General features: G+C 52.8%; 1 protein-coding gene and 1 pseudogene across 1 annotated transcript; both read right to left on the bottom strand.

Moving 5' to 3' along the window:
* Positions 1-7,354: 7,354 nt before the first annotated feature.
* LOC102462471 (mast cell protease 1A-like) lies at positions 7,355-17,669 on the bottom strand. The gene is made up of 5 exons (XM_075911898.2): positions 17,180-17,669; positions 10,484-10,631; positions 9,341-9,476; positions 7,697-7,957; positions 7,355-7,498 (listed from the first exon to the last, which is right to left on the bottom strand). The coding sequence occupies exons 1-5, from the start codon at positions 17,667-17,669 to the stop codon at positions 7,355-7,357; spliced, it is 1,179 nt and encodes a 392-aa protein (XP_075768013.2).
* A 1,286-nt stretch (positions 17,670-18,955) lies between these two features.
* Positions 18,956-24,141, bottom strand: LOC102462712 (cathepsin G-like; annotated as a pseudogene).
* Between the last annotated feature and the right edge of the window lie 232 nt (positions 24,142-24,373).

Genomic DNA, 24,373 nt, shown 5'->3' on the forward strand with positions numbered 1-24,373 from the left:
GTTTGCAGTCAGTGCAGGGATGATGCATCTGCATCAGACCAGCAAGCTTTATAGACTCAGTTTGGTGGGGAGGTATTCAAAGAGGCAGGAAACCTCATGGTCATCTGCACCCTCATCAAAATGTAGTCTCCAACCACAGACGACTACACGGGCTGGGGGGAAGGCTAGAACATGAGTCAGCCCAGTAGCTGGATCCCTGCACAACCGGCCGGATAATGCCCCACTGGATGGAGAAGACCCTGGTGGGGACGTGTCCAGCAGGGGCCAGGGCTGCTCTGGGTGCCGGCTCACAGCTGGGCACATCTGGGGCTCAGACTCACCTGGCCCCGTCCCTGCTCAGCTCCCTGCCGGTGTCTCTGTGGTGAGGACTGGGGGTGACAGCGACGGATCTCGGTGGCGGGTGGGAACGGGGCCCTTTGATCTGTCTCAGGGTGGGCCAGGCATGAGCCGTCTGCAGCTGGGCAGAGCAGGCATCAGCCCCCATCCCAGCGACCACAGGGGGAAGGTTTTCAGAGAAGCCCCCCAATGACTCTGTAACCTCATGCAGGGGATGTGGCTGTTTCTGTGACAACCTGCCCCTGGGAGCTCCGACCGTGCAGAGAAGAAATGTCACAGCAGAGACATGCATAGACCCTGTGTGACCCAGCTTGTAGCTCCCTTCATTTAACCCTGCTCCTGCTCTCACCACTAGACCCCACTCCCTTCCCAGAGCTGGGGAGAGAGCCCAGGAGTTCTGGTTCCCAACCAACACACGGCTTTTAGGAACAGCCCCCTCCCAGCACCAGGGACAGTTTGTGCCAACTGGAGAGATACTCCCTGTCCTTCCTAAGTCCCTCCAGTCTCAGCCCCAACAAACTCATCACACCCAAGGCCATGCTGCCCTGGGGTTCAGCCCTGCTGAGGCTGAAGGGATCTACTGAAAGCTGGGATATCCTCAAGACTTGTGCTCCCTGTGAGATGTGACTGTGAGAGCTAGCTGAGTGAGAATGTCTCTAACCTGACAGCAACATCATATGCGCTTGGCATGACCCTCCAGGGAATCTCTCGGCTCAGGGCCGGCCCGTTCACAGAGAAGGGATCTCTCCATGCTCCCTGGCCAGCTGGGGATGGAAGAGGAGGTGGGTCCCTGGCAGGACCTGGCCACTGGCCAAGGATTGACAAACTCATGACTAGAGAGAAGAATGTTCAACTTTGTGTTCATTTCACTCAAGCTAGGGAAGGGTCTTAGAAAACCCCCTTGAATGTTCAGACTCTGTGCATGTTGCTCCCTGTGCTAACCGTATTTGCCATGTCTGTGTTCCAGGCTGTGGAAACATGCAAGTTTTGCTTTATTCCCATAATGGATCTAAGTTCAGAGCAAACATTGTTCCGATGGACAGGAGGAGCACTGGCCTTTCCTAAATATCCCACCGCTGCCACCATGTCTGGGCTGGTCTCCACTCTGGCACTCCACATGCAGAAGGTGGGGTCTGCAAGACTCTTTAAATCCCCTGTTTCTAGAGGCTTCTGTTTTAAAGCCTCCCCAAGGTCACAGATTCCCTGGTTTTGGGACATAGGATGACATCACCCAAGTAAAAAAAACCCTCTCAGTTAAAATCTCAGCACTTCCCATTGGCTCTACTGGCTCCCTGCCAACAAAATGAGCTCAAACTAGCTAAGGGAATAAAGGGAAACAAGAAGACTTTTTATAAATACATTAGGGTATGTCTACATGGCCACCCTAGTTCGAACTAGGGTGGCTAATGTAGGCATTCGAACTTGCAAATGAAGCCCGGGATTTAAATATCCCAGGCTTCATTTGCATGTTCCCGGGCGCCGCCATTTTTAAATCCCCCTTAGCCCGAACTCCGTGCCCGCGGCTATACGCGGCACGGACTAGGTAGTTTGAATTAAAACTCCTAATTCAAACTACCGTTACTCCTCATTGGGGGAAGAGTTTCTTTCTAGTCTTTTATCTGCAGAAGATAAAAGATAAAAGAGCAAAAAGCCAGGAAAATGAGTGTCTCCGTTAAAGCTGGTTCTGCAGAATGGTCCGGATCCAGGGGACAAAGGCGGTGAGTCGTGTGAACACGGTTGAGTCCCACAATTCCGCATCAACGTATGAAGCAATGCCCTTAGCCACTCCCTCACAAACCAAGAGGCCACCAGAATGCCCCTGGAAGGAAGAAGAACCACCATTACATCTTGCACAGCTGCAGCACCGGTTTTTATCTGCACATCTGATCGCATCAGCGCAGAGGTTTACATAATTGGTAGGAAATTGCTTTCGTGTTAAAACATGGCCTTTGGCAAATGGAGCAAAAATGATCATGTGTCTGCAGGGAGCCTTTTCCTGGGTCGGGGTCCCAGCCCTGATGGGCCCTGTGTCTGCTGGGATGGGTCCCTGCGCCCCCTGCAGGGAGCCTTTTCCTGTGTTGGGGTGCCATCCTATTGCTGGCTCTGGCTACGGGCAGTGTCTAGAGCCCTGTGAGGTCCTTCTGGCCACTCTTCTAGGTCATCCCCAATCAGCGCCCCAGCTGGCAGGTGCTGGTGCACCCCCACTTTCTTGGGGCCCTCCTTAGCCCCCCATTTCAGATGCATTTGGGCTACAGGTACCTGAATGGGGTCCCATCTATGCCTCTCAGGGTCAGCTGTGTGTTGGGCACCATGCACTCTGGGGCCACTACCTTGGGCCGAGGCAGCGTCACTTCTGCCCCCGTGTCCCAGCTGCCCATCACCTTCCTGCCATCCACCTCCAGGGGCATTGCTCCACAGCGACTGGAGAAACCACAAAGAAACCAGCCTCTGGAGTGTCAGGTCTCCCCGAGAAGCTGGCCTGAGGGACCTCCTCCACTTCAGCTGAGAGCAGCCTGCTCCTCCCCCAGCCCCTGTCAGTTAACCCTGGGAAGTCTCGGGTTGTGGGGCCAGTCCAGGGGTTTGGGGCACTGAGCCTGGTTGTGGCCCCCTTTGCCCACAGCGATGGCTGGTGAGGTCTCGTGGGTCCCCTCAGGATGGCTGGTCCATCCATCCCCACACTGGCTGGCTCTCTGCGGGGAGGGCTTCGGGTACCCTTCCTAGGACCGCTCCGTAGGTTCTTCCCCCAGTTGCACAGCCAAGAACCGGTCTCTCTGGAACTCCCTTCCACACCTGGACCATCAGTCAGCTTCCCTGCGTCGTGCGATTCCTCTCCCTTCCTGGCCTTCAGCCACAGCCTCAGGTTGGGTAGGCATTCTCCATAGAACCATTCCAGGACCATCAGCTTAACCAGGTCCTCTGCGGTCTGGGCCCCCGCCCCGAACACCCACTTGTGCATATTGCCTCAGGCGGGAGGCCGGGTCTGCATAGGTCTCCTCCGGGCCCTTCTGTGCACTCCGAGATGAATCTTGGTGAACTGCTGCCAATTTATTGCCCGCCCCTGCCCTAAATCTTACTGCTGAGGGGGAATTGGACTCAGTCAGATGGACTCCCAGGCAGACACACACATCTCTGAAATAGATTATGAGGCTATTGCCTAATTAGGAGGCATTCAGTACGAGACGGGCCATGTAAAGTGTCATCGGAAAAGTTGTGATTGGCTGACTAGGATGTGTCCCATTTCTGGGAATGTGTCATCTTTGTACCTGAACTTCTGAATATGGACAATGAATCTGCGTTTCAAATATTCTTCCTCCTAGCAGCACCAACGTCGAGCCATTCCAGCAGAGCAGTGGAGAAGCCAAAGAAGGATGATGATCCACTGGCAAACACAATCATAGAATAATCATAGAATAATAGGACTGGAAGGGACCTCGAGAGGTCATCGAGTCCAGCCCCCCGCCCTCAAGGCAGGATCAAGCTCCGTCTACACCATCCCTGGTGTAGACAATGGGCCGTGGCAAAGCAAAGCCTTGTTATGAAACTTTCATACAAGCTGCGAGTACTGGCGGCTGTCACTCGGCAAAGCAGCTAGAGCATGTGACCAGATCACATGACACTGAACCCACTTTAGTGCCTGTATTTTCCCGCACTCTGAGCTGGGAACTCACCTTGGAACAAGGGGCTCCCATCATATGGGGAGTGACCTCGTGAAGAGTCAGCATTCCTCCCCAAAGCAACACCGGAAAGGACTTCTGGAAGACGAGGGACTTGGATAGAGGGAGGCAAGTTTGCTCCTATCATCAGTCAGGGTGAGATATTCCTCATTCAAATCCCATCTAACCCAGTATATAAGATGCAGCTTGTAGTTCTACTTATTTGCTAGGTGGATTCCTTTGATCTCTTTTGCTCTCACTTTTAATTCTTAACAATCCACCCTCCCATAGCTAATAAACCTGCTTTAGGGTTTATCTTAATCAGTGTGGCCTGAGGCAGGTAAATGCATGGGGATAGATAGATAGATAGATAGATAGATAGATAGATAGATAGATAGATAGATAGATAGATAGATAGATAGATAGATAGATAGATAGATAGAGGGGGTGTGAGGGGATAGATAGAGGGGGTGTGAGGGGATAGATAGAGGGGGTGTGAGGAGATAGATAGATAGATAGATAGATAGATAGATAGATAGATAGATAGATAGATAGATAGATAGATAGATAGATAGATAGATAGATAGATGGGGAGTGTGGGGATAGATAGATAGATAGATAGATAGATAGATAGATAGATAGATAGATAGATAGATAGATAGATAGATAGATAGAGGGGGTGTGTGGGGATAGATAGATAGATAGATAGATAGATAGATAGATAGATAGATAGATAGATAGAGGGGGTGTATGGGGATAGATAGATAGATAGACAGACAGACAGACAGACAGACAGACAGATAGATAGATAGATAGATAGATAGATAGATAGATAGATAGAGGGGTGTGTGGGGATAGATAGATCGATAGATAGATGATGAGAGACATATTTAGATCGAAACAGGGTAAATGGACAGATAGGGATGCAAGGATGGATGGATGGATGGATGGATGCATGGAGGGACAGATGGGTGGGTGGGAATTAGAAGAGTAGATTTTTTGCAGCTAGAGCTCTTTCAGATCTATTTCTGTTCCAGATGTAGCGGCCTCAGTGTCAGGGCAAGTCATGGCTGTCATGTTACTGGATTTTAAAAGGAGAAGCCAGATCATTGCTGCGCCCATAGGGGGGTGTTTGCCCCAAAGTCAGTACAAAGGGGGCCATGTGAAGTGTTCAAAGAAAGCTGGTGTTCTACTGCTTCTGTGTATTCTACTTGTGTACCTGTGTGATGTCTGTAGGTGGGGTTATGAATATGGACTCTGTGCTGATACTGGCCTGCAGTGCCTGTTGTAAAGAGCAATTGTTCAGTTTGACTCTGCTATTTAGCACGGCTCCAGGGACAACGGCTCTCAAGGTGCCCAATACACATCTGAGGAATGTGTCAGGGACCTGCAACCCGGCCAGGGCAGAATGGCTGCCAGCATGTGAAACAGAGGTAGGTCACTCGGCCATGTGACCTGCTCTGGCCAGGAGAGAGATATAAATTGTTATGAGGCGGACTCCATCTGGCCTTCAGTTCTGCTCCTGATCCTAGAGGCAGCCTTGCGAGGGGCAGAGACCCGGGAGGGATCGCCGACCCATCCTGACATAGGATGTACTCCAGAGACTTTTAAGCCAGCAGTTTGTAGCATCTCTGCTAAGAGCCTGTGTCGAAACTGGGTGAGTCGATGCATGTGATGTACCCTCCTTAACAACCTTACTCTCAGCCTCTTCTCCTTTTTGTTAATAAACCTTTAGGCTACGTCTACACTGGCATGATTTTCCGGAAATGCTTTTAACAGAAAAGTGTTCCGTTAAAAGCATTTTCAGAAAAATCGCGTCTAGATTGGCAGGATGCTTTTCCGCAAAAGCACTTTTTGTGGAAAAGCGTCCATGGCCAATCTAGACGCGGTTTTCGCCATCGGGGCTTTTTGGCGGAAAACAGTCCTATGCTGTCTACACTGGCCCTTTTGTGCAAAAGTCTTTCGGAAAAAGACTTTGGCCCGAACAGGAGCAGCATAGTATTTCCGGAAAAGCACTGATGATTTTACATGAGATCGTCAGTGCTTTTCCGGAAATTCAAGCGGCCAGTGAAGACAGCTGGCAAGTTTTTCCGCAAAATCAGATTATTTTGCAGAAAAACTTGCCAATCTAGACACAGCCTTAGATTGTAAATTCTAAAGGATTGTCCCAGCGTGATCTTGTGGGGAAGATCCAAAGTGGAAATTGACCCTGGATTTGTGGCTGGTTCTTTGGGACTGGGAGGACCCGTTTGGGTAGGTGAGAATGGGTTCTACAACCCCTCACTTGTGTGCAGGCCCAGGGCTGACTGTGGCATAGGGAGAGCTGGGGTGTCAAAGAAGTTTTGCTCGTGAGGCTTCCTGCAGGCCGGATTGGCAGCTCAAGTGCTCGATGGGACTGGTTTGTGGCCTATTTAGGAAAGCTCTGAGTTTGAGCAATTTGCCCTGAGCGGACACCCTCAGCAGTGCCTGGACCTGGCCCAGCCTGTCACAGGGGAACAAGCAGCTTTTCTGCCCTGAGTAACTTTTGTGTCATCTAAGCCCCCGGGGACACCTCCTGACTTGAGGGGTTCAGGTCCCACCAACTGTCTTTCTGCATGAAGTCACTGAACCCAGGTGTACTGGGGCCCCACTAAGAGCATGGACCACCAGCCCGGCCTCCCCTGTAAGGTCCATTCCCTCCTGGCCTGGGCAGGTCCAGCCGCTGCTCTGGATGGCAAAGCTCAGGGTGGATGCGTCAGTAAGGAGTCATGTTTTGCAATTTTACTTTATTAGTGACTAGCTGTGGAGCAGGCAGCAAAAGGCAGCCGGGCAGGGGAGCTGGCCAGGGGAGGATCAGGGCAGATGTTTGATCGGCTGTAGATCAGTGCAGACATCCTGGAGTTCCCCTCCCGCTGACCTGGCCGCGTCAGGGACCGGGTGTGTTTGGAAGGGGCGGTGGATACTCCGGGGACCAGCGCGTGGGGAAGGCCCAGAGAGGGCAGGGCCGGGGGCGGTTCTAGCAGGAACGTGCAGGCAGAGGTTACGGGGAGGAGCTCCCACAAGCCATCACTTGCCCGGCTCACACCAGGGAGAGCAACAACCCGCTGAGTCCTCCCCAGGGTTTGGCTCCTCACTAACGTGACCCAGCCGCTCCCTGGCCAAGGGGCAGAACCCGGCCCTGAACCTGGATTTTAAGTTTCCTGATGGGTTGGGTGCGACCAGAGCAGAAAAGCGGCTGGGGGAGGGGACTGCAGCTTGCAAGGGGGAGGAAACTCAGGCTGGGATGTGGGGCATTCAGCCCCTCTGCCGAGCAGGCCTGATGTCTGCGCCTCTTCAAGGCAGAGGAGCGAGGCAGAGCCAGGCTGTGCAGAGACCCTGAGCAGGGCTTAGGGCTGCGGCCGACGCATTTTCTTGTGGATCCAATCGATGAAAGTGGAGACTCTCGTGTACACGCCCGGGGGGGTGTCAGGCCCCCAGGACACGATGCCCTGGGCCTTACCCCCACACACCAGAGGGCCGCCGGAGTCACCCTGCAAAACCAAACAGACCATGGATGGAAAACAGCTCTGAGAGTCATTTCCCCGTTGCTGACTGGCTCAGTGACACCCCGATGGCCTCCAGCCCCTGCTTGGTCCGTCCCAAGCCCAGCCCACGTGTCTCAGCCCGATCACTGACCCACTCTCTCGGAGTGGTGATGCACTAAGAACTCAAGCCAGGGGCAGATTTACCTGTGCAGAATTTCTGTCGTTCTCTGAGTGCCCTGCACACAGCATGGTCGCCGGGTCGTAGTTATCATCATATGGGCACTCCTCGTTGTCCAGTACATCCACTTCCACTTCCTGTAGCGCGTTGGCAGCAGAGGAGTCATCTTCAGGGAAGGTGCGACCCCAGCCGGCCACACGACACACTGTCCCAGCCTCTGTCTCTTCACCAGCACAGGGCAGGGCGATGGCGTCCACCTCCCCGTTCAGTTTTGCTGGTTTAGCCAGCTGGCACACAGGAAGGAAGAAGATGACCATCAGCAGGGCACTCATGGGGAAAGAGTTGGATATTGTCTCCAGCAAAACGGTCCCCTGCAAAATTCCCAGGCTCTGTGGCCACTGGGATCGGGGGATGGGATGGGGCGGTACCTGCAGCAGTGTGAGGTCACTGGGGATGGGGAATGGGATGGGGTGGTACCTGCAGCAGTGTGAGGTCACTGGGGGTGGGGGATGGGATGGGGGCGGTACCTGCAGTAGTGTGAGGTCACTGGGGGTGGGGGATGGGATGGGGGCGGTACCTGCAGCAGTGTGAGGTCACTGGGGATGGGGAATGGGATGGGGTGGTACCTGCAGCAGTGTGAGGTCACTGGGGGTGGGGGATGGGATGGGGCGGTACCTGCAGCAGTGTGAGGTCACTGGGGATGGGGAATGGGATGGGGCGGTACCTGCAGCAGTGTGAGGTCACTGGGGGAGGGGGTGGGATGGGGGTGGTACCTGCAGCAGTGTGAGGTCACTGGGGGTGGGGGATGGGATGGGGGTGGTACCTGCAGCAGTGTGAGGTCACTGGGGGTGGGGGATGGGATGGGGCGGTACCTGCAGCAGTGTGAGGTCACTGGGGGTGGGGGATGGGATGGGGGTGGTACCTGCAGCAGTGTGAGGTCACTGGGGGTGGGGGATGGGATGGGGGTGGTACCTGCAGCAGTGTGAGGTCACTGGGGGTGGGGGATGGGATGGGGCGGTACCTGCAGCAGTGTGAGGTCACTGGGGGTGGGGGATGGGATGGGGGCGGTATCTGCAGCAGTGTGAGGTCACTGGGGGTGGGGGATGGGATGGGGGTGGTACCTGCAGCAGTGTGAGGTCACTGGGGGTGGGGGATGGGATGGGGGTGGTACCTGCAGCAGTGTGAGGTCACTGGGGATGGGGAATGGGATGGGGCGGTACCTGCAGCAGTGTGAGGTCACTGGGGGTGGGGGATGGGATGGGGCGGTACCTGCAGCAGTGTGAGGTCACTGGGGGTGGGGGATGGAATGGGGGCGGTACCTGCAGCAGTGTGAGGTCACTGGGGGCGGGGCTATGTGATGGGGGCGGTACCTGCAGCAGTGTGAGGTCACTGGGGGTGGGGGATGGGATGGGGGCGGTACCTGCAGCAGTGTGAGGTCACTGGGGGTGGGGGATGGAATGGGGGCGGTACCTGCAGCAGTGTGAGGTCACTGGGGGCGGGGCTATGTGATGGGGGCGGTACCTGCAGCAGTGTGAGGTCACTGGGGGTGGGGGATGGGATGGGGGTGGTACCTGCAGCAGTGTGAGGTCACTGGGGGTGGGGGATGGGATGGGGGTGGTACCTGCAGCCGTGTGAGGTCACTGGGGGTGGGGGATGGGATGGGATGGTACCTTTAGCAGCATGATGTCGTTGTTAAGAGTTTTGTCGTCATATTCTGGGTGTGGGATCTGTTGTCTCACTGTGATTTTCTGCTGGGTCCTTTCCTTGTCCTTAATCTTGTGGGCTCCCAAGGTGACATTGATCTCCCTGTGAAAAGCAGGATCATCCCGTGAGGTGTTAGGGGCAGGGTGAGGTGTGGGTCGGGTGCTTGGGGGATTGACATGCCGGGGACAGGGCAGCCAGGGATTGTTAAAATGTGAGATTCCGCCTCCAAATCCGCCATCCGTGGTGGGGGGGGGTGTTGCGTAAGGATGGTGGGAACTGGCCTTTTCCTTTTAGGGGACACCCGCTTCCCTGAGACCAGCCAGTGGTGTCGGGCTCCCACTAACCCCTTGTGCTGCTCCCCTCAGCCACTTTGCGCCTGGGTCCCACATCCAGTGACCCTACCCCCAGCTCAATCCAGGCAGGGGACCCTGCCCCACGCTGGGCAATGGGCCAGCCCCAGCTGCGGTCACTGTGACGGCTGGGGGGCTATCTTTTCTATAAGCCAGTGTTCCCTCCTGGCTGCTCTGCGCTGTGCAATTCCCACTCACTCACCCACGTGTGGATTGGCCCAGAGACCCCGTTCCAGCCTGGGCAGAGAGCAAGGCTCTTCCCAGGGGGAGAGACAACGGATAGGAGGCAGAGATGGCCACCTGGCTGAGGGGCACAGCCCGGGAGCGTAGTCAGGCTTGGCTGGGGGAAGCACGAAGAGACTGAGCCAAGGACAGGGGGGTTCAATGGCCTGTGATCCCCATTCCCCCAGGAGGACTAGGCCGTCTGCCCTGGCTCCTTGTGTTAACATCTCTCCCGTGCTGTGCTGTGCTGTACCTCGGAGAAGCAATAGAACCTTCTATTTGGCTGGCTGCAGATGGGGGGGCAGGATCACGGGCTCCCGAATACGCCATCACACAGCCCCATAGATTTACCCAGTGCGGCAGCTGGGCGGTGGTGGCCCCTAGAGGCTTGCCAACACCCCCTCAGCAGATCAGAGCCCTGGGCTCTGCTCCCCCAGCCTGGCCACCTCTCTGCCCCACCCCTGCCCCCCATGCCGGTGCCAGAGCCCCTGGCTTCCCACCCCCACTGCCCCCACATCCCAGCCCTGACGCACTTACTCCCCCCAGCAGTGAGCAGCCGTCAGCACAAAGTTCTCTTCCACCAGGAACCCACCGCAGCCCAAAATTTTCTTTCCATGTTGTATACGCAGATGGGCCATGTAGGGCCTGGAGTGGGGCCAGGCTTCTCTTCCCTCAATGATCTCACCTTGGGGGAAACCAGGTTCATGCAAAGGGCCCCAGCTCCTCCCTGGGCTGGGCTGGGCTGGGACTTAGTCCCCCCTTGAAAAGTGGAGCCTCCACAGCCCCAACCTACCCCCTTGTTAGCTCTGCCCCACACTGGGCCTCCCCTGGGGCCGGAGGAGAAATCAAAAGCTCTGATCTCTCCGTGGCAGGAACTGGTGCCAAATGCACCAACAATGGGTGAGTCATTGCCCAGACTTGCCACAACAGCATTAGTGGCCAAGGTCGAACCCGAGCAGGCCTGAGAACTCCCAGACAGGGACTGGCTGGTTCCAAGGGTGGGGAACAGGACCCGGGGTCTTTCCCAGTGGGTGCAGCTCAGAGCTGCTGTGTCTGAACCAGGGGATCATTTTCTTCTTTTCTTCGGCTCTTCCTTCCCTGCACAGTCGCTGACACCGAGGTTATCAGCACTGGGTGAGACAATCCCCCCCCCCCCCATACACACATCCTCTGTCACAGACATCACCACTGAACAGGGTAGCAACATGCTTTCATCTCTGCTGGGGAGATCTTTCCCACCACCTCCCTGCAAACTTTCTGCCTCAATTTGCCTTTCCTCAGGATCCCTCCCTCAATCCCCTGGTGCTGCCTCTGTGTCACTAATCATGAGTAGTGTGAATGGTGCTAATTTGGGATAAGGATTAGATGTAGATTGTTAATTATTTCATTTAAATATTGCTTTTAATGCCTTTTAATGCTTGTAATGCCTTTTAGTGTCTTTTAATGTTGTTTTAATTGCTTAGTACTGAATACACATATATATACTGATTTTAAAAGTGCTCCTGAATTGTTAAAGGTATGGTTAAGATACTGTGGAAGACTCTTTTGTTCTGTGAATGCTGAACGATATGCATAGTGTGATAAGGCTTGATCAACCGGATCACAGTACCCTCTTGTGACATTTGTGCATCTGGTGTTGTCAATGCTGGGAATAGAGAGACGGGGGGAGATCATATGGGGATCTACTCCCCCTTTTTGAGGTTGTTTCTCTTCTTTGAGAATCACCTCCCACTGGGTTTTAGGAGACTGTGCAGATCAGTATCCCCACCTGTTTGTTCATCATGATGCACATTTTCCACTCAGGTTCTACTTCCCAGAATGGCGATTTAACTGGGTGAAGGGACATTTTATTTGTTTGATACCTGGCTGAGGCATCAGCTAGTCTTTTGCCTCTGGGGAACTGGTTGGTGTTTGTGCCACACACATGAAACAAGTCTGAGTAACACCCTGCAGTATAATCTTATCACTTTACCTGCCACGAGTATTTTATTGGAACGATAATGGTCAGCAAATTATGAGTTTTTAGGTGATACTTCACTAGGCACACTTGGAATAAAATTTATCATAATGAATTAGGAACAAAAGAGATCAACCTGTTACAAGCCCTGAGGTAGCACCCACAAAACCCAGTCCCCAAGACCCTCCATTCTCCCCAAAGTCCCAGGGGGCCCTCGACCCAGCTGTACTCACCAGCCCAAGTTGCAGGGTTTAGGAGAAAGACCATGGTGAACAGAAACAAGATGTGGACCTGCATGTTTGCAGTCGGTGCAGGGATGATGCATCTGCAGCAGAGCTGCAGGGTTTGTAGACTCAGTTTAGGTAGAGGGATTCAAGGGGGCAGGAAACGTCACAGTCACCTTCACACTCATCAAAATGCAGTTTTCAACCACAAGGGCTGGGGGGAAGGATAGAACATGTGTCAGCCCAGAAGCAGGGTCCCTGCACATCTGGCTGGATGATGCATAACTGGATGGAGAAGACCCTAGTGGAGACGTGTCCAGCAGGGTCCAGGGCTGCTTTGGGTACCAGCTCATACCTGGGCACATCTGGGCTCCCTGCTGGTGTTTCTGGGATGGCGGTGGGGGTGGGGGAGGGCAGCGACTGATCTCAGTGATGGGTGGGAACAGGGCCTTTTGATCTTTCTGAGGGTGGGGCCAGACCTGAGCTGGGTGGGGCTGGACAGAGCAGGCACCAGCCCCCATCCCAGCAACCACAGGGGGAGGGTTTCTCAGAAGCCCCCCAGGGAGTCTGTGACCACGTGATGGGGATGGGGCTGTTTCTGTAACACCCAGCAACTGGGCACTGTGACTGTGCAGAGGGGAAATGACACAGCGAAGAGACTTGTAGACCCTGCAGACCTGGCTTGTAGCTCCCTTCAGTATCACTGTACACCCGCTCTAACCACTACACCTCATGCCCTTCCCAGAGCTGGGGATAGAACCCAGGAATCCTGGCTCCCAGCCACTATCCTGCTTCAACCCATAGAAACCCTCCCATTCCCGCCACCCTCCCAGTGTTGAGTACACTTTGTGCCAACTGGCGAGGCTCTCCCTGTCCTTCCCAAGTCCTTCCAGTCCCAGCCTCAAAAAACTCACCACACCAAAGATCCTGCTGCCTTGGGGTTCAGCCCTGCCCGGTGTGGGTGGAGACAGTGTAGATGCAGTTTCCTGAGAAACTCCTCTCTACAGCTAGTCTCTCCTGACCAGCTCCCCAGCCATGATGAGCAGACTGACCCGCCAGGAGCTATATGCCTTGGCTCCTTCTGCAATCCATATGTCTGTGTGAGTGCCTGAGGGCAGAAATGAATGTGAGTGAATGGATGTAGGGGTGTATGTTTGGGTATGTCTACACTACCCTCCTAGTTCGAACTAGGAGGGTAATGTATGCATACCGCACTTGCTAATGAAGCCCGGGATTTGAATTTCCCGGGCTTCATTAGCATAAGCGGGGAGCCGCCATTTTTAAATCCCCGCTGCTTCGAACCCCGTGTAGCGCGGCTACACGGGGCTCGAACTAGGTAGTTCGGACTAGGGTGCCTATTCCGAACTACCGGTACACCTCGTTTCACGAGGAGTACCGGTAGTTCGGAATAGGACCCTAGTCCGAACTACCTAGTTCGAGCCCCGTGTAGCCGCGCTACACGGGGTTCGAAGCAGCGGGGATTTAAAAATGGCGGCTCCCCGCTTATGCTAATGAAGCCCGGGAAATTCAAATCCCGGGCTTCATTAGCAAGTGCGGTATGCATACATTACCCCGCTAGTTCGAACTAGCGGGGTAGTGTAGACATACCCTTTGTGTGTGTGAGAGAGATAGCTGGTTCCCTCTTTAGTTCAAACCTTTGGTGGCAGCTTTATTTTTGTAGGGCATACAGTGGAGTGCTAATTCCCCATGCAATAAACCCATGATAATGTAACCCTGGGTGGTCTCCAGTGGGAATTTGTTGGTGTACCATTATCTGGTGAAGCATGTGGGTCAACCACCACAAGGGGACACTAGTGGGCTCCAGTGGGAATGTTTTGGGGTGGCAGAAGCCTCTGGAGGCAAAGTTTTTTAAGGTCTTTCATGGGCCCCCCAGCTTCTGTTTGTGGAGTGCCAGAGTAGGGAACCGCCTGGACATGGTGGCAGCGGTGGGATGTTTAGAAAAGGCCAGCGTTCCTCCCGTCCATCGCGATACGGCTGATAGTGTTTGCGCTGAACTTGGAACCCAGGCTGGACTGCACTTTGGTGCCCCCATTCCCACACAGCAGGAAAGGCCACGGACAGCACAGATCCACACAGAGATGGCTGGATCCTAGTGATATGTTTTTCCTACTTCCCAGGTCTGACAGTGCCAGTTTAGCTGTTGATCAGCTTCCCAGCACTGGCAGACAGAGCTCCAGAAGACAAGGAAACACTCGGGGGATATTAAACTCCATGTTGATTCCAGGGGTCACAAAGTGGCCAGTGACATTAACAAGGGTTCAGCTGGTGAGGGAAAGGGGACATTGACTACCCAGTGTGGCAAGGTCCTTGCTCAGGCCACTTGCTCTGGGACACTTTCTTTGCCCACCAATCAGCCGGGGACCCTCTCTGGTGCAGTTCCCCCGTGCCTTTTATTGTCAGCTTCCCACCACCTTCTATTTACAGACTTTGGTTTACAGCCAACTCAGCCGGCCTTTCCTTCTGCCTAGGGAACACATACAGCCACTCCCTGGCCCCTGGCTTCTCCCCTTCCACTTCCCCTCTAGCTGCCTTATCGCGCCCTCTGGCTACTGAGGCCCACACCTGCTTCCATTAGCCCTTCACCCTGGGCTTGTTCAGCTGACTTTAATCGGCCTTTTCAGCCAGGCGGTCGTGGCAGAGTTCTGGCTTCACCCGCCGTCAGTCACAGCAGATAACCGCTGGAAAAGTAATACAGCAAACCACATTTCCCGTAAGTCTTGGATCTTTTTCCAGAAGTGTCATAACCATGAGGGCTGGCCAAGACCTGGGGACTAAGGGGTTAACTATGGCTCCTGTCCCAAGCCAGGTATCTGGTCAGCCAATAACAAGGCAGGTTGGGATTTCAAACTGGGACAAACGAAATTTGAACTTTTCCCTCCTTTTCCTGAGTGTAACAGGTTGAGTCCTGTGTGGAGTGCCCCATGCGGGAGAGTCAAAGTCCAGTCCTTGGATGAGGTTCAGACCTCTTCTTTTACCCCCTCACTCGGGTGTGGTTTGCAGAGGGCTGGAGGAGAGAGGGGCCCTCCCTCTCCTCTGGGTCTCAGTCCAGGGACCGTATACATAGCAGTTACCTGCCAAGTCTCAAAATCAGTAATGGTGGTTATGTCTAGACTACATGGCTCTGTCGACAGAGCCATGTAAACTAGCTTACCCGACATAGTCAATGAAGCGAGGATTTAAATAATCCCCGCTTCATTAAAATAAAAATGGCCACCACGTTGTGCTAACAATCAGCTGATCTGTCACAGCGCGGGAGTCTAGACGTGGATCAGTTGACAAGAGAAGCCTTTGTCGACTGCTCCCTTATGCCACATTGACCATGTCGGGTAAGCTAGTTTACATGGCTTTGTCGACAGAGCCATGTAGTCTAGATGTACCCAGTGATCCCATCCCTGGTCCACTTCCCCAGGGTGCCATTTCATCCAACCCTTCTCTAGGGCCATGTTGCCAAATTCACCTTGTCCGGGGTTCCACAGAGTTGTTGCTGGTTAGCCTTTTGCTGCAGGATCTACATCTGCTCAGTTTTGAGGGCTCAGCTCCCACTCAGACCTGTCCACAGTTCTGGTATTCCCCAGTCATCCTGTAGGTCTGGCCTGGGTTGAGCTCCAGGAAGGAACTGACTGGACTTAGCTAGCACCTCCTTATATAGCAGCCTGCCGTACCCTGATAGGCTGCAGTGAAAGTTGCCCCTCTACCCTGCTTGGAGGACCTCTCCACTGCTTCCACTGTTGGCCATGGTGCTGAAAGGCCTCCGGCAGGAAGGTTGGGCTTTGTCCGTCCCATCATGCTGAGTCAGAGCTGTTTCTTCCACGTAACGGGAGATGGGAAGGCCTGTCTCTCTCTCCAACAACGGACTTCTTATAAGTGTCACTAGGGCAAAGTCTGGATAATTCATCAGGTTTTATTGTTTTTCTGGTTTGGGAATGTGGAATTGATGACTGAGCTGTTCAAAGTGTATTTTTTTTCTTTTCCCTTTAAAAGAGTTTTCCTTTTGTAACTACATTTGAGCCCATGGGGGATCCCTCATGAGTATATCAATTGGTGGCTCTTTTTCATTTAGAGTATGTTTTCATTCATGCTTGCAACTATGGTATTGTTTTGATAACAAAATCTTGTTTTTTTTTTCTAATTAACGGGTATTGTGTCCTGGTGTTATCTTAAGGATGAAATTTCCCAAGTGATTTCTTCTCTGTTTTTTTTTTACAAATACTTGGGTGGTGGCAATGTTTTTTATTCTCCAAAGTCTGGGTATTAAAATTTTGGGCGGAGTTTTTGTACCAAAGCCTGGAGAGATCAGGCTTTGGGGTGCTTTTGTGACCCTCTACTTCTCCATTTGTCATGCCAAAGTGAGGAACAGCCTTGACAGGGAGAGTGAAGAGTCTCTTATTCAACATTTCCATCCTATGTATACATGCAGGACCATCCTTACCCATACGCAGAATATGCAGCTGCGTAGGGGCTCCCAAAAATCTGGGGGCATTGCTAGATCTTAATGTCCACCCACCCACCTCTTCCAGTCCCTGTTTGGGGCTTTGCTTCCTCCGGAGAGGATTAGCTTAACTCCTCCCCCCAAGAAATAGCCTGAGACCCACCAAGACTCAACAAAGCTTACTTACTTACTTACTTACTTACTGCCCGTTACGCCAATGGCGCATAGGGCAGCAACAAAGTCCTTCCACTTCTGTCGGTCGCAGGCCAAAGCGCCTATTGTTCCCCAAGTGTGATGATGGTCTTTTAATTCTTGTTCTACTGTTCGGTGCCAGGTTGTTTTTGGTCTTCCTCTCTTTCTCTTCCCATCTGGTTTCCAGTGGAGTGCAATTTTCGTAATAGATCCGTCTTCTCTTCGTAACACATGACCTATCCATCGCCAGCGTCTTTTCATAATTATAGTGGCCATGTCTTCTTGTTTACACTGAGACAGTAGATCTTCGTTGGAAATTTTATTTGGCCAAAATATCCTGATTATTCTTCTAAGATTCTTGGTATGGAATGTAGACAATTTAGTAAGGTCTCGTTGTATCATGCGCCAACATTCTGCTCCATAGAGAAGCACTGGAAGAACACAGCTCTTGTATAGTTTCAGCTTAGTGCGCACGCTGTACTTTGAGGATTTCCAGATGTTATTCATACTGATAAAGGCATTTCGTGCTTTACTCAGTCTATTCTGAATGTCTTGCTTACTTCCACCATCTGGGGTGATGATACTACCCAAATATACAAATCTATCTGTAAAGGGAAGATCGTTGTTATTGATCTTGATGGGGGTTTGTGTTATAGTGTTCAGAGTCATGACTTCTGACTTCTTCTGGTTTATCTTAAGGCCAACTTGTGAGCTATATTTATTTAATTTATCTGTTTTATCTTGCATATTCCGATGAGTGTGAGAAAGAAGTGCCAAGTCATCGGCAAAATCCAGATCTTCAAGTGTAGAGAAAAGCATCCATCTAATGCTGGTATGCTCCTCCTCAGTCGTACGTCGCATCACCCAGTCAATAACAAGATTGAAGAGCAGTGGCGACATTACGCAACCTTGACGAACTCCGGTCTTGACTTCAAACCATATATCGCTTCCTCCAACACAACAGCTATAATTTTTGTAGAAGCTCCTAATGAGCTTCACCATATGACATGGTATTCCATAGGCCCTCAAAATCTGCCATAATCTGTCTCTGTCGACACTATCGAAAGCCTTTTCAAAGTCTACAAAGTTCACGTGAAGTTGTCGTTGCCATTCTGCACTCTGTTCTATGATGTTACGCAGAGCAAAGATCTGTTCTATACAACGCCTACCTTTTCTAAAACCTGCCTGCTCCTTCCTCAGCGTTTCATTAACTGCTGTTGATATTCTACCTATGATGATTTTAGCGAGGATCTTGCTGGGTATTGACAGAAGGGTAATTCCACGCCAGTTGTTACAATCGCTGAGTGTGCCCTTCTTTGGGATCTTGATAATCACCCCTTTAGTCCAATCCTCCGGTACGCAGGCTTCTGTCCAAACTGTTCTGAAAAGTGGTTCCAGTATTCCAGCTGCTGTCTCTGGGTCTATTTTGAAAAGTTCTGTATTCAAGTTGTCCTTTCCTGGGGTTTTGTTGTTCTTCAGTTTCTTGATTGCTGATATAATTTCTTCTTTGGTAGGTAGATCGATGTTAATATCTAAATCTGTCTCCCTTCCACATATATTAACACCTTCTTCCGATGATTCTCTGTTAAGTATTTCTCAACAAAGCAGTGTGTGTCTATTTTAAAAGTTCAACAATGGCAGAGCTGTGCACTCATTGGGACAGTCAGGGGTCACTGTTTCCACAACAGATGAATTCCGGCTGAGCCTGTACAAACAGATGCAGCCGGGGATCCAGACACGCACACACGAAAACTGACGCATCAACCATTTTATTGTACCACAAGGGAGGAAAAAAGCAATTGAAAAGGTCAGATAAGGGACCTGTTCCCTGTAGCCTTGATCTGATCCCAGGAAGGGGAGAATGGATGGCTCATGGATGGAATGGGAGAAGGACCTTCCTTTTCTAGGGGGCTCCTTAATCACCTTTTAACCGAGTTTTTTGGCACCATCACATCGTGTTTGATAGAAAGAATCTGATCCCTGCTCTAAAATCCCATAGAATAGACCAAAAGATCTCCCCGAGATACAGAGGAGTTTTATCCCAGCCTCTACGAATGACTTCCTCCACCCGCAATCCATTCTGAGACCAATCCATTCAGAGCATTTTTATAGAGTAACGAAGAGACCCTGCATTAGTCCATGGCTGGGAGGAGCCAGGCAAAAAGCCAGGAATACGGGTGTATCCATTAAAGCTGGTTCTGCAGAATGGTCCGGATCCAGGGGACAAAGGCGGTGAGTCGTGTGAACACACTTGGGTCCCACAATTCCGCATCAACGTATGAAGCGATGCCCTGAGCCACTCCCTCACAAACCAAGGGGCCACCAGAATCCCCCTGGAAGGAAGAAGAACCACTGTTACATCTTGCACATCTGCAGCACCGGTTTTTATCTGCACACCTGATCGCATCAGCGCGGAGGTTTACATAATTGGTAGGAAATTGCTTTTGTGTTAAAACATGGCCTTTGGCAAATGGAGCAAAAATGATCATGTGTTGTTGTGTTTCCTTTTTTGTTTGGATAGCACTAGCTGGATTAGACAGTGATTGGTAGAGTTCAGTGTGATTTGGATGTGTTTGTAATGGGTACAAAGGGGCAGAATGAAGCCAGACAGAGGTTGTGTTGGGTAGGATTTGAATTGGGTGCAATGGGAGTAGGATAAGTTTGGGTAGATTTTAGTAGGAAGAAGAATGTTGGGTAGAGCTGGACAAGACAGGTTAAATTTATTAGAGACTTGGTATTGATGATGAGGATAATGCAGGACAAGGGTCAAGTTCAACAGAGTCGTGTTGGATGTGGTTTGAGATTGAAGAAGGGTAAGTTAGAGTTGTGCTGCATATTGTTCGGAGAGGGATTGAATTTGAGGTGGGATTGGTTGGGTTGTGTTGGGAAGGGGATTAATTTCAATGTTGATTTGGTAGGGTTGTTTTGAGAAGGGGATTGAATTTGAGGTGGGACTGGTAAGGTTGTGATGGTGAAGGGATTGAGTTTGAGAAAGGTTTGGTTCAGTTGTGTTGGAGAGGATTGAGTTTGAGGAGGGTTTGGTTGGGTTGGGTTGTGTTGAAGGAGGATTGAGTTTGAGGTAGGTTTGGCAGGGTTGTGTTGGGGAGGGGATTGAGTTTGGGGCGTAATTGGTAGTATTGTGTAGGAGTGGGATTGAGTTTGAGGAGTGTTTGGTTGTGTTGTGTTTGAGATGGAATTGGTAGGGTTGTGTAGGAAGGGGGGGTTGAGTTTGAGGTGAGTTTGGTAGGGTTGTGCTGGTGAAGGGATTGAGTTTGAGGAGGGTTTGGTTGGGTTGTGTTGGGAAGGAGATTGAGTTTGAGGTGGGTTTGGAAGGGTTGTGTTGGGGAGGGGATTGAGTTTGAGGTGGGTTTGGAAGGGTTGTGTTGGGAAGGAGATTGAGTTTGAGGTGGGTTTGGAAGGGTTATGTTGGGGAAGGGTTGAGTTTGAGGTAGGTTTGGTTGGGTTGTGTTGGGGAGGGGATTGAGTTTGAGGTAGGTTTGGTTGGGTTGTGTTGGGGAGGGGATTGAGTTTGAGGTAGGTTTGAGGAGGGTTTGGAAGGGTTGTGTTGGGGAGGGGATTGAGTTTGAGGTAGGTTTGGAAGGGTTGTGTTGGGGAGGGGATTGAGTTCGAGGTAGGTTTGGAAGGGTTATGTTGGGGAGGGGATTGAGTTTGAGGTGGGTTTGGAAGGGTTATGTTGGGGAGGGGATTGAGTTTGAGGTGGGTTTGGAAGGGTTATGTTGGGGAGGGGATTGAGTTTGTAGTAGGATTGTGCTGCCGGGGGATTGAGTTTGAGGTAGGTTTGGTTGCACCTTCCAATTCCATCCCAGTATTGTTGTCCTGGAACCAGGGAGTGCCACATCAACAGACTTACCCGATAAGGTAATTTTCCGAGGCCACGTTCCCCCACACACAGCATTGTCGAGGTGTTGAAGCGAGGATACGCCTTACACAGATTGTCCTCCATCACCTTCAGGTCCACCTCGTGGAGGGTGTCAGTCGGTGAGTTGAAGGCAGTCCGACCCCACCCTGCCACGCTGCACGTAGGTCCTGGCCTCAACCTGAACTTTGCATTGGGCAGGCGGAGAAGTCGCACCCAGGTATTCAGCACTGCACTGCGTGACAACTACCATGGGGAAGAGGGAAAGCAGCGATTCAAATCTGCACACAGATTGGAACCGAAAAGGTCCAGCACGTCCAACACAAAAGATATGTGCCCACTGCAGGAGTGTGAGGTCACTGGGGGTGGGGGATGGGATGGGGCGGTACCTGCAGCAGTGTGAGGTCACTGGGGGTAGGGGATGGGATGGGGGCGGTACCTGCAGCAGTGTGAGGTCACTGGGGGTAGGGGATGGGATGGGGGCGGTACCTGCAGCAGTGTGAGGTCACTGGGGGTGGGGGATGGGATGGGGGTGGTACCTGCAGCAGTGTGAGGTCACTAGGGGTGGGGGATGGGATGGGGGTGGTACCTGCAGCAGTGTGAGGTCACTGGGGTGGGGGATGGGATGGGGGTGGTACCTGCAGCAGTGTGAGGTCACTGGGGGTGGGGGATGGGATGGGGTGGTACCTGCAGCAGTGTGAGGTCACTGGGGGTGGGGGATGGGATGGGGCGGTACCTGCAGCAGTGTGAGGTCACTGGGAATGGGGGATGGGATGGGGGTGGTACCTACAGCAGTGTGAGGTCACTGGGGGTGGGGGATGGGATGGGGGTGGTACCTGCAGCAGTGTGAGGTCACTGGGGGCGGGGTTATTTATTGAGGGCAGTACCTGTAAAACCATGATATCATTTTCCAGGGTCTTTTTGTTGAATTGTGGGTGTGGGACCCAGCGGCGCACGGGGATCACTTGTCGGGTCTTTTCCTCTTGGCTAACGTTATGGGCTCCCAAGGTGACCACGATCTTCCTGTAAAATGCATGAGCCACACATGCGGCGTTAGGGACAGGAGCCTACATGTGGATGGGGATGGGCACAGGGGTGACATGGAGGGGACCCCCCGCAGCTCGGACCTCTCCCACGCTGATCTCTCACCTAGAGAAACACCAAAGCTGGTGTAAATGTGTCCGGCTGTCATACCTCCCCCGGGCAGGTTCTGGCTGGCTCCGGGAGACCGTATCCAAAGCTGTGCTGACAAACCCAGCTCCCTCCTGCTTACAGAATAGGCTCTTCCCAGAATTGGGGAGCAAAGCTTCTGATACGGTCTCCCACAATATTCTTTCCAGCAAGTTAAGGGAATATGGATTGGATAACCGGACGGTAAGATGGAAAGAAAGCTGGCTAGAAGGCCGGGCCCAGCGGGTAGTGACCAACGGCTTGATGTCACGTTGGCAGGCGGTTTCTAAGAGGGAGTCCCAACCATCGGTTCTAGGGCTGGTTTTGTCCAACATCTTTATGAATGACCTGGAGGAGGGGATGGGTGGCACCCTCAGGAAACATCGTCACAGGCTGGGGACCGACTGGCTAAGCAGTGAACGGGATTTGGGAGCAGCTTGCAACTCCCTGCAGGGGGGTTCCCAAGGGGCTCTAGAGAGGCTGTTCTCAGTGGGGGCAGAACGAGGAGCAACGGAATCACGTTGTAGTGGGGGAGGTCTAGGTTGGAGATTAGGAAAAACGATTTCCCCAGGCGGGTGGGGAAGCACTGAGATGGGTTCCCTAGGGAGGGGGTGGAATCTTCATCCCTAGAGGTGTTTCCGTCCCATCTTGACCAAGCCCTGGCTGGGATGGTTGAGTTGGGTTGGTCCTGCTTTGGGCAGGGGGCTGGACTTGTTGACTCCTAAGGTCTCTTCCAGCCCTGGGGTTCTCTGATTCTAAATCCATGACGTTCCTCTCCAGGGACTTCAGCATTGTCTGCACCTGCTCGGTCTGCCGTTCCTCTGAGCACCTTCACCCTCCTGTCTTCTCCCAGTCCTGGGTCCCAGCCCCCCATGCACCCCAGGGACGCCTCCCACCGCAATCCAGGCCATTGTCCATGCCGAGCCCCCAGCCTAGTGCTCTGCAGAGCTGCCCTGGGTCTAGGCAAGGGGCCAGATCACCACTGAGATCATTGGCCTCAGCCCCATTGATTTACCCAGCAGTGGGGCTGGGCTGTGAGTTACAGTGGCCCACAGAGACTCGCTGACACCCCCTGACCCCGCAGACCCCGGGCTCTGCTCCCCCAGCCTGGCCACCCACTACCCCTTCCCTGCCCCCCACGCGAGCACCAGAGTACCAGGGTCTCCCTCCCCCACTGACCCCACCATCCCCCACGTCCCAGCACAGAGTCACTTACCCTCCCTGGCAGTGAGCGGCCGTCAGCACAAAGTTTGTCTTCACCAGGAATCCGCCACATTTCTTTTTACCCCCCTTGATTTGTATTTCCAGATGTAACGTCTGGAGTGGGGCCGGGCTTCCCGACCCCCGATGATCTCACCTGGGGGGTGGAGGCCATGTTCGTACAAAGAGCCCCCTCACCTCCCTGTTCCCAGCTGGGACCAAACTCCCCATCCCGTAGAGGTGTCCTCCAACTCTGATCCCACCCCTGGGGGATCCCTGGGCCTGGATCCCGGCCCCCTGCTCTGCTCTGCCCCACACTGGGCCTCCTATGGGACGGGAGGGTAAATCTGCCACTATGACTTGGCTGGGTGGAGAATCAGTGCCAAATGCACCAGGACTGAGTGTGTGATCTCGCTGCCTTGCGTGACGGGATTTGGCGGCCAAGACCAAAGGAAAATGACATTTGCCTTCGGTCGAGATTCCTTCCCAGTCCTGTGCTATTTTGAACATCTGGTGTTGGGAGCACCCTGTGTGGAAGAAAAGGAGGGATCCTTCCGAACATCTGCTCCCTTTTTCATACCTCTTTGAGAAGCATCTCCAATGGTGGCTCAGGAGACTGTAAGTCTGTAAGACTGGACATCCCAAGCTGGGTAGTTACCAAGAAGTCAAATTCTCACCCTCATCCTCTTTCCCACACAGGCATGGCCCCTTCACAAGGGGGGTGATCTATGTGGTGACTGTGATATCGGTCTGAGGCATCGGTCAGTTTTTTGTCTCTGGGGAACTGGCTGGTGGCTGCTCCCTGGATGTGACACATGTCTGAGTAACACCCGCCAGTTGAATCCTTTCACTTTACAGGCACACATATGTGTCCAGGACAATAATGGTCAGCAGATTATGAGTTTTCTGATGACATTAAGCAAGGCACGCTTGGCTTTAAATATATCATAAGAGGTAAAAATGGGGACAGCCTGTGACAGATTTCCTAGATACCCCCCTGAGTGTGCATCTCTGAGACATCCCCCAAAGTCCTAGAGGCCCCCGATCCTAGCTGTACTCACCAGCCTGAGCCCCATAGGGCAGGAGAAAGGCCATAGGGAGCAGCAGCAAGATCTGGACCTGCATCTTCAGAGGCTGTACTGGGACGGCCCATCTGCCTCAGTTCTGTGGGCTTTGTAAACTTAGTTGGGGGAAAATCGGGGGGCAGGAAACCTCAGTGTGACACACACTCATCTAAGTGCCTGCTTGGGCCTCGCAGTTTCTAACCACACGGGCTAGGGGGAAGGGCAGACCCTGCATCAGCCCAGCAGCTGGGATCGTGCACAGCTGGCTGCCTGGCTAGGTCCCTGCACAGCTG

This window comes from Pelodiscus sinensis, chromosome 30 (assembly GCF_052426305.1).
Source record: "Pelodiscus sinensis isolate ZL-2025 chromosome 30, ASM5242630v1, whole genome shotgun sequence".
NCBI lineage: Eukaryota > Metazoa > Chordata > Testudines > Trionychidae > Pelodiscus > Pelodiscus sinensis.